The sequence below is a fragment of the Mytilus edulis genome, chromosome 10, assembly GCF_963676685.1.
Source record: "Mytilus edulis chromosome 10, xbMytEdul2.2, whole genome shotgun sequence".
Classification (NCBI taxonomy): domain Eukaryota; kingdom Metazoa; phylum Mollusca; class Bivalvia; order Mytilida; family Mytilidae; genus Mytilus; species Mytilus edulis.
The window spans coordinates 4,589,621-4,603,876 of NC_092353.1; the positions used below are offsets into that span (position 1 = coordinate 4,589,621).

The 14,256-nt window shown below is 31.9% G+C and overlaps 1 protein-coding gene across 1 annotated transcript; it reads left to right on the forward strand.

Annotated features, from left to right (window-relative positions):
• The first annotated feature begins 251 nt into the window (after positions 1 to 251).
• Positions 252 to 14,041, forward strand: LOC139493187 (uncharacterized). Its single transcript, XM_071281378.1, has 2 exons — positions 252 to 362; positions 12,445 to 14,041. The coding sequence occupies exon 2, from the start codon at positions 12,467 to 12,469 to the stop codon at positions 13,736 to 13,738; it is 1,272 nt and encodes a 423-aa protein (XP_071137479.1). The 5' UTR covers positions 252 to 362; positions 12,445 to 12,466; the 3' UTR covers positions 13,739 to 14,041.
• The last annotated feature ends 215 nt before the right edge of the window (positions 14,042 to 14,256 follow it).

Sequence of the window (14,256 nt, forward strand, 5' to 3'; positions counted from 1 at the left end):
TTTACATGAACAGACACGTCTATTAAACCAACATGACAGTAAATAAGAAAAAGATAAATCCAGGAAGCCATAGTAACATCAACGAATCATTCTACCGGTGGTCCTATGGGAAACCACATCTTTGTTTTAGTCTTTGAAAACACCCTCAAACATTCAAACATATTATCCACATTGATCTATGTCCACACTTGTTTTTAACCATATTTTAACCATATGTTTAAAACAATATGTACATAAATTAATGACAGTTGTAATTATACACCAGATGCTTCACGGTTGTACCAGATGACCAAGTCGTTGAAAGTGTTTACTTAAACAATTTAGATACGGATTGCTTTCTTATTGAGTTGTTGAATTATCAGGTAAAGTTCTTAATATTTTTTTCTATATCAGAACAAGTGTGGACACAGATCAATGTGGATAATATGTTTGAATGTTTGAGGGTGTTTTCTGATAAAAAAAAATCTGTATCCCCCCCACCATAGTGTTCCACAGTGACAGCCATCTTCAATATCAGACCAGTACCAAACACTAAAAATGTGTAGTGTTGGTTTTTTCAATATTTGGGTTTTATGTTCAAGATTATCTTGGTGGAGACACTTTTTGTACACAATATATGGATTATCAAATGATTCTGTTAAAATGAGATCCACTACTTTACTTTTGGATAAAAAAAAAATTACCAAAAATTAGTAGAGGAACACATAAGCTGCATTTCTACATTATATGTAATTTTGATATGCAAGATGGTTTATAAGAACCTGTATGTATGTTCTTCTCTTATGGTTCTCATTATGTCCATTGTGGTGGGCATTTCTTACTTGGAACAGTGTAGTCAAGGATCATCCCAGTATCATTAGTGAAAGATTCCCTTTACATGTTCGACATTGTTTCTTAGATGTCTAATAGTTCAAAGTGATGATATCATAATACCTGGCATGCACATGGGGCTAGATGAGCAAGAAAGTACACTTCTGTTGTATCACACATATATTTTAATTCTTTCTTTGAAATTATCTTTATCTTAGATTCTCCATGGCCTGATTGAAGTTATATAAACATGATAAAAGACAAGTTTACCAGAATGAAATAATTTTAATAACATGGTATATCCAATTTATTTGTTTATGATTTTTAATTTCTCTAAACAGATTATTACAAATAGTGTAGACTATAAAAAATATGAATAAGGTTTTGCAGAATTATTCTTGTTTCAAGGTTTTTGTTATGTGGATAGAAATATAAATGAAACTTGTAGGATGCAATTTTGGATTGGCCATGGTATAAAAATAAATGGTGCTATAATCCGTCAATTAACATCAACACAAATTAAAGAACCTTAGTGAGCGCGCTCACATACCCCACGCCCCCACATTGTCACTGGACAAATAAAATAACTCTAAGAAAAAAAATTGAATTATAATTTCCTGTCGATAGGCACATCAACATAGTATGTCCTTATTATCTAAAAAGTTTCATGAAATTCTGTTGTGATGTTTCAGAGGAGTTTTGATGACAAACTGTTGCATTAGTATATTGAGGCAAATAAGTTCAAAGGGGAATAACTCCTAGAAAAAAATTGGAATCATAATTCCCTGTCGATATGCACATCTACATAGTATGTCCTTATTATCTACAAAGTTTCATGAAATTCTGTTGTGTGATTTCAGATAAGTTGAGATGACAAACTGTTGCAGTAGTATACTGGTGCAAATAAGTTCAAAGGGTCGTTACTCCTCGACAAAAAATTGAATCATAATTTCCTGTCGATATGCACATCTACATAGTATGTCCTTAATATCTAAAAAGGTTTTATGAAATTCTGTTGTGTGGTTTCAGAGGAGTTGCGATGACAAACTGTTGCAGTAGTATATTGAGGCAAATAAGTTTAAAGGGGCGTTACTTCTAGAAAAAAAATTGTATCGTAATTTCCTGTCGATATGCACATCTACATAGTATGTCCTTATTATCGACAAAGTTTTATGAAATTCTGTTGTGTGGTTTCAGAGGAGTTGCGATGACAAACTGTTTAATGGGGCAAATAAGTTCAAAGGGAGGTAACTCCTAGAAAATTTTTTAATCATAATTTCCTGTCAATATGCACATCTACATAGTATGTCCTTATTATCTAAAAACTCCTCTGAAACCATACAAAGTCAGAAATATTTGTGATATGACGTATAAATGTAATGTTTTATACTTCCTAAATTTGTTTTTAAAACAATATTTTTTCCACAGAAAATGCCAATTTTTGAGAAAATATCTAAATTCGGAGACCGTTATCGATCCGTGTCTTGTACGCTTTCGCATGTTTAGTCGACGTACTGCCCGCAGAATTTAACTTTATATAAATAATATAGGACAATGGGGTAGATTAAAAATTACACCATTTCAGGCCTTTTGTTTTCCACATAATTAATTTTACCAATAATTAAAAAGTTGCGGGTCGAATCCGATACCAATTCCAATAGTACATGTATATTTCACAAAATTACCTGATCCCTGTTAAATAATCTGTACATTCAGCCTGTGTCAGGCGCACAACCAAACGGTGTATTGAGGATTAGCTATAAACACGGGTAATAATCACACCTGAACTTCGTCATTATACAGGGAATAACTGTGCACCTTATAATCAGCGTGACTTTACCAAATGACAATACGAATTCTAAAAATCCATGCTAAAACTAAGGGGTATGTTCTTTTATTCAGTCAAGGACCCGCGATGTCGCGGGTATGGTCTAGTTAGCCTTATGCGTTTCGTCCGTATGTATGAATGAATAACCAGTTGCACTCAGGACTCTTCAGTAGATAGTGCAAATGGTTAAAAAGGTGACAAAACCACCTAGCATCATATTCCAGGTAGCAATGTTTGGTATATTTCAATGTACTTTTTTTTATTTGGCTATCTGGATGCAAAGTATTTGTTTCAAATGCATCTAAAATAATTTAATCTATCTTAAACTATTCATGCTCAGTGGATGCTGCTTCAATAATTCCTGGTGATGACAATTTCGACGATCTTACCTTAGTTGTTTGTATCAGAAAGAATGCATTGGCATAACAATAAACTGAGCTTAATGCAAAGCACTTTAATAATACATTGAGACAGAGAGCTCAATCCAATGATATACTTCTTGAACACCAAAAACAAACATGCCTAACTGCACGGATCGGAGGTCCATGTAAATTAATTATATAATATGTAAATAAAATGTCTATGTACATGTATATAAAACTCAAATACAAATATATAAAAATACAAATTTCTGATAAAAATAGTTAGTAAAAAGCAAGTAGATGTCACTACATGCACAAATAAATACATCCTGTCAGAGTGCCTTTCTCTTGAAATAAGAACAAACTTCCACCTTATCTTGGTAAACAGGTGAAGAAAATAACATTCAAAACTAAAAAGTTTTCAGTGTCTATAACCATCACCACTGAATCAATACACTTGTATTTGTACATGTACATGTATTTGCATCAGTGTAAAAATGTGCTAAAAAGTAGTAAATTTTTTACTAAAATAAATGTATAATTTACGCTTGTGTATCATGTGTATGGCTGTATGTAATTGTTTCGCGCCTACATCAATATTCATAGCAGTGAAAACGTTTTTCTGTGGATAAATATAGATATACATGATATACACAAGGCTGGTGTGGACGAATGGACTACATCTAGACATAAGGTCTATGCAATTTTGATAAATATATACATGTATTTACACGAGGCTGGTGTGGACACACTTGCATGGATGCACAAAAAATCTAGATACATGAAGATAGAGAAAGAGAGGTATTGATGATTTTATACAGAGTTTTATGTATTTTACTTTCGAAAAAAAGACATTCCAATGAAATGGATGTACCAGACATGTCAGATGCAGAAGCTAATCTATTTAACTCTCCCAGTCATCCATTATGGATTCAAAGTCTGGTGACAGTACTCATGTACAACTAAAATATGCCTAGTAATTCATCTGATTCAACAAATGCAAGTACTGTGAAATGTTTCAAAACAGCCTATTAATTGTGATGTAATTGCAGGTCTCCCCATTTATGTAAGGTATAACAAATTGACAAATAATTAGATGATCATTAGTCCAAAGCAAGGTGTTACAGAGAAAAAAAATAGCTAACAAATTGACAAATAATAAGATAACCGTTAGTCCAAAGGAACGTATCACAGGAAAAAAATAAAATAGCCTATCAACATGGTTAAGACGTCATAATTATTTGGCTTAGATGACCATTTGATAATTTGGGGGGCCAGAAGTAATATTTTCCAAATTGAATATTTATTTTCATCTGTTATGTTTATTTTAATATTCAGTGGACATGTGGATATGATATTCATTTTCAAAATCATCCTCCCCAACAAATCAAAGAATAATCCCATTTCCTTTCAACTTTATACCTATATGTACTACCTCTGTACTCAGATCTAATCCTCTTGCACACTGTTTTTGTTGCTCTCAAGACCATATATAACTATATTAAGTTTAGCTTCTACAGACCACTTATCTGGGATCTGGAAAATGTCCTACTATAGTGAGAATTTCTTCTTACACTCGATAGGGATTTTTGTTTGAGGGTCAAAGTTTTGAAGCTATGTGTTAACGAATGTAGGACAGAAAGTCCTTTAAAAAACTTTAATATGAATTTATGTATTAAAAAGTAAATAGGTCAAGATATTTCTCTTCTATATTCCAACAATTGTCAACATATCATTTGTGACTTTTTGTCCTGTGACTTTTTGTCCTACCAAATTTGTGACTTTATGTCCTGTGACTTTTTGTCCTGTGACTTTCTGTCCGTTTACCGTGTTAACATGGTTAAGGGGAGGGGGGTCATTATGTGGTGAAAAATTTGAACATACCCTTCAGCTGATAAACAATGATCATTCCCTAAGTTTAGCTTCTAGATACCCCTCTACTTAGTGAGAATTTCTCCTCGCGTAAGGTTCCAGTTCTCATTATTAAATCGGACTGAAAACATATGAAAAAGCATTCCGACCGGGGAGTCCTTGCCTTCACATGTTAAATCTGACAGTCAAGAGACAGGTTATTCCACTGGTCCACTAAAAAAAAAACAAATTTCACTGACGGCAATCGATAGGGATTTTTGTTCGGGGTCAAAGTTTTGAAGCTATGTGGTAAGGGGAGGGGGTCATTATGTGGTTCATAATGTTTTTTTTTGGGGGGGGGATGTTCAATAAATTTGAACATACCCCTCAGCTGATAAACAATTACCGTTCCCTAAGTTTAGATTCTACAGACCCCTCTACTATAGTGAGGATTTCTCCTCGCGTAAGGTTCCAGTTCTCATTATTTAAATCCAACTGAAAACATATGAAAAAGCATTCCGACCTGGGAGGCCTTGCCATTTGCCAGAAAAGTCACCTGTGATAAATCTTAGTGTCAAGAGACAGATTATTCCAATGGTCAACTGAGAACAAATTTCACTGACGGCTAGACATGTTTGCATATATACTAATTATCGACTCCTAGTTACCTAGGAGTCGATATTAAGAATTGAACGATGGACAGTTAGTGCGTGAATTTTTCTTGCTACCTGATTGGAAGAAATTACGAGACGTGAATAATCAAAGTTTATTGATTGGTTAGGACAATCCAAACCTAGTAAATGTCCTTCAATCCCGTAGAGTATCGGATTTGTCCTCTCTATTTTAGCAATTACATTTTGCCTGGTCATTAATCATGCATATTCATGATATTGGTACACAGGTAACTTTTATCTATAAATAGTCGAATCTTCTGGAGTTTCGTAAACAACAACGTTAAATGATATATACTACTTCATAACGTGTGACCTCACGTGTGTGGTTAAATTTATTGATTGATGCACGTGGCTATTCTAGTAAATGAATTAATCTACAAAGCGAGAGCACTTTCCATTTTCATCAGCTAAGAGTCGACTAGCCCTTTTTGAAAGGCTAATGCTTGTGCTTACCTTTTCTTTGATGCAAAATATCCAAAAGAAATGATGAATGTCCAGCTGGCGATATACGATGACCTAATTTTGGGAGAAAATATAAAATAGAGAACTCTACCAAAATTTCACGGAGCTGAATTTCCGGATTATATAAATCGAACGTTTTGGAAAATCTCTCAGGTTTCCCACACAAAACGAAGGTGTCAAGTTAAGAATTTTGAAACAAAAGATCATTTCAGCGATACAGGCCTAATTTATATGTATGTTTATGTGTTTCGTGTCAACCCAATAACAAATTAAAAGTTTTCAAATAATACACTTCCGTCCGCCATGATCCAGTAAATATATATTTTGTTATAAGTGTAGTTAACAATATGCTGAAACATCTTTGTTTGTTACAACACCAAGATGTTTGTGAAATTCGAATTGATTTTTTGGTTGAACTGGATGAAGTTCCCTTCTATCTCTGTACATGGATTGACGAACACATTTTAAAAAAAATATCTTTTTTTTCTATATATATGTTCTTCGTCAATTTTGAAGAGCTCTGAATTGTTATCGTAGACGGCTTACTTCCTGTGAGCAGGATCTAATCAAAGAAACAATCTCCTATCACTGGATTGTGATTTTATGTCTTGTGTTAAAATATGCTAGTTTTCGAGTTAAAAGTGATTATTAGAATAAAAGATTAGAGAGTAAGAGAAAACAGAAACTGTAGGAATATAAATCTTTCAAAATTTCTTTTTCGTGCAAGAATTAATTTTATTGTTTTGAACAGTCTTAAAAAAACTTTTATTACTTTTTTCCTGTTATGTCAACATTTATTGGGGGCAGTTGTATATATATTACCAATGTAACAGGTAAAGCTTGGACAATCAAGTCACCCGTAATTAACCTGTAAAAATTGAACTTTTTGGATCAAGATTTAGAAACAGAACGAAGAGGTTTTCTCATGTTTCTTAGCGAGTACTAGTCATTTACATTTAGTAACTGTATAATTTCCGATAATGTACATGTATATCCAGAGACATATATACACATATATACACATGTGTATATATGTCTCTGATATATCCTACAATTTAAAACTGGCGCTGTAAGGTTTAAGGCATTATATAAACTCTGACTTATGTATTAATTATTTTGAAATAACAAAATGAAAACTATGTCTTATGAATAACCATGATGAAATGATTGTTTTTTCCATAATTGAATCGTGCATAATTTGTGTATTGGATTACGTAATTGTCTTCTTTCTAGTGTAATCTCTATTTTGTTTACTGACACATGACGAAATAATGCAATAGTTAAAATTAAATATTTTACGAAACCGTTGTTAATAAGCAAAGTTTAAATAGTCATGATAATAGAAGTAATCATATTGTTTATAATGTGAAAAATATTCCTGATACTTGGATGAATGATGAAAATAGTATTAATCTTATTAATTCATGTATTGCAAATATAGAAAGTTGTAATGGAATTCAAGTTGAATTAGATAATATATATAATGAATTTATTAATGTTATACATAATGAGATGAATGATAAATTAGACAAAAAGATAAAAATTATGAACAGTGTAAATAACAAAAAGCGCCGCTTTAAAAAACGATGGTGGACCGATGAACTAACTGTAAAATGGAATCAGGTATGCCTAGCAGAAAAACAGTATTTGCATTGTACCAAAGTTAACAGTAACGCATATTTACGACAAATTTATGTTAGTAAGCGAAAAGAATTTGATAAACTAGCTCAACAAAGTAAACGACAATATTGGCACATTTGTCAAGAGGAACTTGTAAATTTAAACAAAAATGATCCAAGACAATTTTGGCGTAAAATAGGCAATATTGGTATTGGTAATGACAGACAATCGAAAATTCCAAATGAGGTGTTGTGAAGTGATGGATCCGTTACAAATAACATGGACGATGTTTTACAAAAATGGAAAGACAGTTTTCACAGTTTGTTGAATTCCGATCCAGATAACAACAAGAAGTTTGGTGTTGAAAATTTAATTGTAAAGAATGATATTGTTTGTAATGATTTAGATGATTATATATCTTTTGATGAAGTTTATAAGGTAGCAATGGCAGCCAAAAATGGGAAAAGCCCAGGTGTAGATTGTATTCAGGCAGAATTATGCAAAAATTATGCAGTTATTTTTACTTTAACTAAATTGTTTAATATTTGTTTTAAATTTGGCAAAGTTCCAAATATGTGGAACAAAGGTATTATTACTCCTATTAGACCGAAATGTTCAACTACGGATCCTAGAGATCCATTATCATATAGAGGTATTACCTTAGCACCTTGTGCATATAAGCTTTATTGTGGCGTTTTAAATAAAAGGTTAACTGAGTGGTTAGACAAAAGGGATATAATAAATGATGAACAAAATGGGTTTATTAAAGGTAGAAGTACAATAGATCATATTAGTACATTAACATCTGTTATTGAAACTAGAAAAAAATGTAAGCTGTCAACTTTTGTATCTTTCATTGATTTTAAGAAAGCTTATGATTCTATTGATAGAGTTTTGTTATTTAATAAATTAGGAAAACTGGGTGTTAGTACAAAATTTATGTATGCTTTAAAGGCTATTTATTCTAATGTAGAATGCAGTGTCAGATTAAATGGTAACATGACTGAATGGTTCAATGTAAATACTGGTTTAAAACAAGGCTGTGTATTGTCAACAGTAATGTTTAATATATTTATTAATGATTTAATTGATGATATAAAGTTGTTAGACATTGGTATTAATATTGATGGTGAAAAATTATCTATCTTGCTGTATGCTGATGACATAGTTTTATTAGCAGAAAATGCTGAGGATTTACAAAAATTATTAGATGTTTTAAATGTATGGTGTAATCATAATAGTTTAAAAGTAAATTTAAGAAAATCAAATGTTATACATTTTAGAAATCCTTCTGTAGCCAGATCAGATTTTCATTTTAGTTTAAATGATGAAAATATTGAGTATGCTTCAAATTACCAATACTTAGGTTTATTGTTAACGGAGTTTTTAGACTACCAATTAATGGCAAAAGCTGTAGCCAGGTCAGCAAGTAGGGCATTGGGTTTACTTATTGTTAAATGTAAAGCACATGGTGGTTTTCAGCACAATATCTACACAAAGCTATTTGACACGATGATTTGGTCAGTCATAAATTATGGCTCGTCTATTTGGGGCACGAGAGATTTCTCGTGCATCACTGCAGTACAGAATCGCGCCATGCGTTTCTACATGGGTGTGGGTAAATATACCCAAAACGATGCTGTGTCAGGTGACATGGGCTGGAAACCACCATGTGTTAAACAGTGGATAAATATTTTTAGACACTGGTCCAAATGTACAAAAATGGACAATAATAGAATTAATTATAAAGTTTTTAAATGGTCAGTGATGAAGGTAGTTGTAAATTAAAAAATTGGTGCTACAAAGTTATGGAGATGTTGAAATCATTTGATTTTGAAAGATATTGTAAAATAAATGAAAATGTTCTTGATAGTTATAGTATATCTCAGTTAGAAGAGAAAATGTTTGATAAATATAAAAAAGACTGGTGTACAAGAATTTTTTCATATAGCACTGGTTGTAAATTGAGAACATATAAACTTTTTAAACATACTTATAACACTGAGCAATATTTGCTACAGAAAATGCCACAGCGCCATCGTAGTGCTTTTTCAAAGTTTAGATGTGGTGTAGCACCATTAAAAATTGAAACTGGTCGATATGAAAGAAAAAATCTAGACGAAAGAGTCTGTTTTAACTGTAATATTTTAGAGGATGAAAAACATGTACTTTTAAATTGTCCCTTGTATGAAGATCTAAGACATGCACTTTTTATTGATATATTGTGTCATAATGATATGTTTTTAAACTTGTCTGATGAAGAAAAATTTAAATATATGTTTAAAAATACCAATATTTGTAATATTGTTGCCAAAACCTGCAATAACATTTTAACAAGGAGAAACAGTATTTTATATCATTAACTACTGTATTTGTAGTATTTTATAAAACGAATAAGTATTATTTGTATTTTAATAGTCTCTCATAATTCTTTTAAGAATGGCACATACATGTATTTAATTGTTTTAACTATGTTTACTGTATAATTAATTTTATAATTGTATCTTGTTTTAATCATGTTGTATGTGGTGAGACTTTAATAAACTATTGAATCTGAATCTGAATCTGTCATGATTAAAAGATTAAAACCGACTGAATTAATTAAAATATGAGAGTTCAATTATTATCGACGATGTCGAAATTATCCGTCAGTAATAAACAGTCAGTTAGCGTCAAAGGGAGAGAGCTAACAAATTTTATTAAGTATGTACAAAGTATATGATGTATACTGTATATAATCAGCCCTTCTGTAATTTACTGTTTTTCTAAATGATTCAACAAATTTCGATTGTCCAGGTGTCAATAGCGGTGATGTCCATACCATGAGTAGTTTGATAATTGCGTGCCGTGTGCAGAATGTCGCCCCTCCCCTAAAAAAGGACGGGATTGTCGTCCAATTACAACACTCGTTACATTGTTCTTTGGTATATTTAGAATCCGAAATAAACCTAAATTATCTGGAAAATGAGATAATGAATTATCTGAAATTCAGATAATTAATTATCTGGAGATAAATTAGGATTATCTGAAAATCGTTCAGATAAACCTAGATTTTCTTAATATTTTAGAATAAACCGGGATTTTCTCCAGATAATGAATTTTCTGTATTTTCTGAGATAAACTAGGATTTTCTCGAATTTGAATTAAGCTGAGATAATCTTAGTTTATCTGAGATAATCCTAGTTTATCTGAGATAATCTAAGATTAATTAATAAAAGTGGTTCAGGCGTGCCATAGATATGGACACAATCATATACTGTCGATGTGCGAATGCACCCATTCTGATTACCCTATATCAGCCCAACCACGTGACGTCACATAGGGTTGATTTGGGTTTGAATTTGTGACTAGTTTACCTCCGCACGTTACACATATGGGAAAACTATCATATTAATGCTAAGTATATGATATTAAACAACCTCTTTCAAGCGTTATCGTCAAAGAACTTTGATTCTGTCCGATGTTCATTTTTACCGCAAATATGAGGACATTTATTTTTTGCTTTGAACTTTCCATCAAGATCTTAAAAAGCCTTACGAGAGCACCAACTTTGTGTTTAAATGAACTATCTTACATTTAGCCAATGTCCAAATTTAAAATTGTTTGCTATTATCATTCTGTGTGATGTCCTCCAACTTAAAATTGTTTGTAGATGTATTGAATGACACTATAACTCTACAATCTCATTTGCTTAACGTTGTAAATGTTATTTAATCACACATCAATACTGTACCCCATTTATGGAACTTTATCTCAATTTTATTCTATTTTCTTGCTTATCTTTGGATTGACATACGTATGATAATTAACTTCTCTATGATTCAAAAATATATATATAAATCACAAAATTTACATATTACAATTAAGTGAAATATCCTTTGACCAGTTAATCCTGCAATTTGATTGGTTACCTTAACAGGGGATACGAGTCCATATCCCATATAAAGGAAAAATAAAGATAAAAATGGTAATTAGTGTTGAAATCAGAACACTTCAGTATAATATAATTGTTATTCGGACTTCACAAAGGACTTTGGCTCATATTCCCTGTGAGTGCCCTATTTCTCCTTCGCCTTGCGGTTCAGGAAATATAAAACACCGACTGGGAATTCGAATAAGAGCCCACATCCCCTGTTAAGATCCCGAATAACGTATAATATCAATGAGAAATTAAACAGGAAATCGTAATAATACAATTTAATAACTTATTACATGTATCAATATTAAGGTAACATAATTCGTGGAACTTCAAAACTGTCTTAAAAGACAATTCACATCCTTGGCTCTACATTGGTCTGTTTTAGATAGTTTTCTCATTTGCAACATACCGCATCTCTTATTTTCATAACAACGGGCGAGGTGTGCCATCATATATGATACAGAGATTTCATATCAACATTAGCTGTACCAAATTTACTGCACCAATTGCGCATTTCAATTAATGTCTCTTCAGTGATGCCCGAGACCAAATTATTTTAAAATCCAAAAACCTATACAAACTTTAAAGTGATATAAGAGACAAGAACAACAAAAATATACCCCAAACGCGCGTTCCGTCTACAAAAGACTCAGCAGTGACGCTCGAATCAAAATGACCAAATAAAGTACAAAGTTTAAGAGCATTGAAAAATCGACATTCAAAAAGGTTTTGCCAAATTAAAGAGATGTAATCTACATTGTAAAAGTTTTAATTGCTCTCTTTTATTCTAAAAACCATGCACTGAAAAAAATGTTCTTTACATGACAATTGACATTTTTCATATACTTCATAATTACTTAAAACAATAAATAATTGATTTAAATTGATATTTACTGCTATATCATAATCTGTTTTCAGAGAATTGATAAAAACAACGAAGATGTGTCTGATGAGGAACACTCATCGAGTATTGAAATGGCGTGTATTATGTTTTGTTTGGAGTTTAGCTCTTGTTTGTGCTATTATTAGATTTAAGACTACTCAAGTGGATTATAGGAGACCAAGAAGTCAGAATAACAACGGAATAAAAGATCAGATACCAATGAGGAAGGATATCAACGAAATAAAAGCTCAAATGTCAATAAAAAGGGATAGTAATGACAAAAAAGATCAAATACCAATGAGAAAGAATGGCAATGACAAGAAAGACCAGATCAGACAGTTTACTGATATCAACACAGGAAAAGATCAGATACCAGGGAGGAGTAAGGAACTGAAAAGTATCTACGATATGAAACTTGGGAGTCAGAATCGTAATAAAAATAAGGTTGAAGCTTATGGAAAAGTGCACAAGTGGTGTTTACAAAACCTTAAAAATTTAACATATACTAAGTATGCTGACAAACATATGGCAAAGCGGCATGTAAACAAAGTAGCTCCTGGCCTTAGGACAGTTGCAGAGTATGCTTTCGTGACAAATTCGATCGATATAACAAAACAAATCATAGATAAATTACCGTATAAATATATGTTTAAACCAAACCATATGTCAGGTGCATTAGCTATTATACAAAGAAATAACGTCACAAAGTGCAGCTCACCATACGGAGGATGCCCATCTTGTAAAGGAATAAATCTACTGCAGTGTTTGCGGCAAATATGTGAACATTGGTTACAAACTGTATACAATGTAAAGTATGAACAATACTATAAGGATATACCTCCTATGTGTATGTTCGAAGAGTATCTAAGTTATAATGGAACGCTAACTGACTACAAAATATTCACTTTCTATGGTAAACCCTACTTTATTGGGGTTAGCGGAAACTTAAAAGGTCGTTATACTTTTGATTATTTCACCCCTAAATGGAACCATATACCTTTGAGAGAATTGCCAATCGATATACCAAACAACCGTTATATAAACAAACCGGAATTCTTAGAAGACATGTTACAGTATGCTACAGTTTTATCAAAACGTTTCAGTATGATGAGGACAGACTTCTTCGGTTTTGACGATCATTTATATTTTGCAGAATTTTCACCAACACATCGTGGCTGTAATGGCAATTTTTCACCATCAGCAATAGACAGGTTTTACGATCTTGTGATGGAAAATCCTTCCCAAAATTCCGATCCGGAAGATGTTTTAAAATTGATAAACGTTGAAGAGGAAGTGGACATTGAAAAAGCTTTGGGAAAAGATGTCTAATCTGTCTCAGTTATTTGAAGTACGTTAAATTTGGTTTTTTTTTTCGTTTTAAACCAATTGAAAGAACGACATCAGTTATTTTAAATGGGTTATATTATAGAAAATTTATTTTTTCCTTATTGTGGAAACAGTTAAAATATAGAATTGGTTACAATGTATTGATACTGCAGAAATATATAAATGAAAATTGTGATTAGGGGCCTTAAAAGTCCCCGAAACACAAATTGATATATTAAGTATGATTATCCGTGCTTTATGTTTAAGGTGTTGTTTTTTGAAAGTTTTAAATACACTTAACTACGCTACATTTTTTATTGTTTAATTTTAAACTTCAAGTTTTAGATGGTTTTTTTTGTAAATTGAATGATATTTAGTAAACTATTTGTAAAACACAAATTTTGTTTTTAGCATGGCAAGACTGGATGCTCAGAAAAATACACTCGATCTACCTTAAATAATAATCAGAACACACGACTTTAGGTCGCCATTGAAAGATAATTACAAAGCGGCTTTTGTTA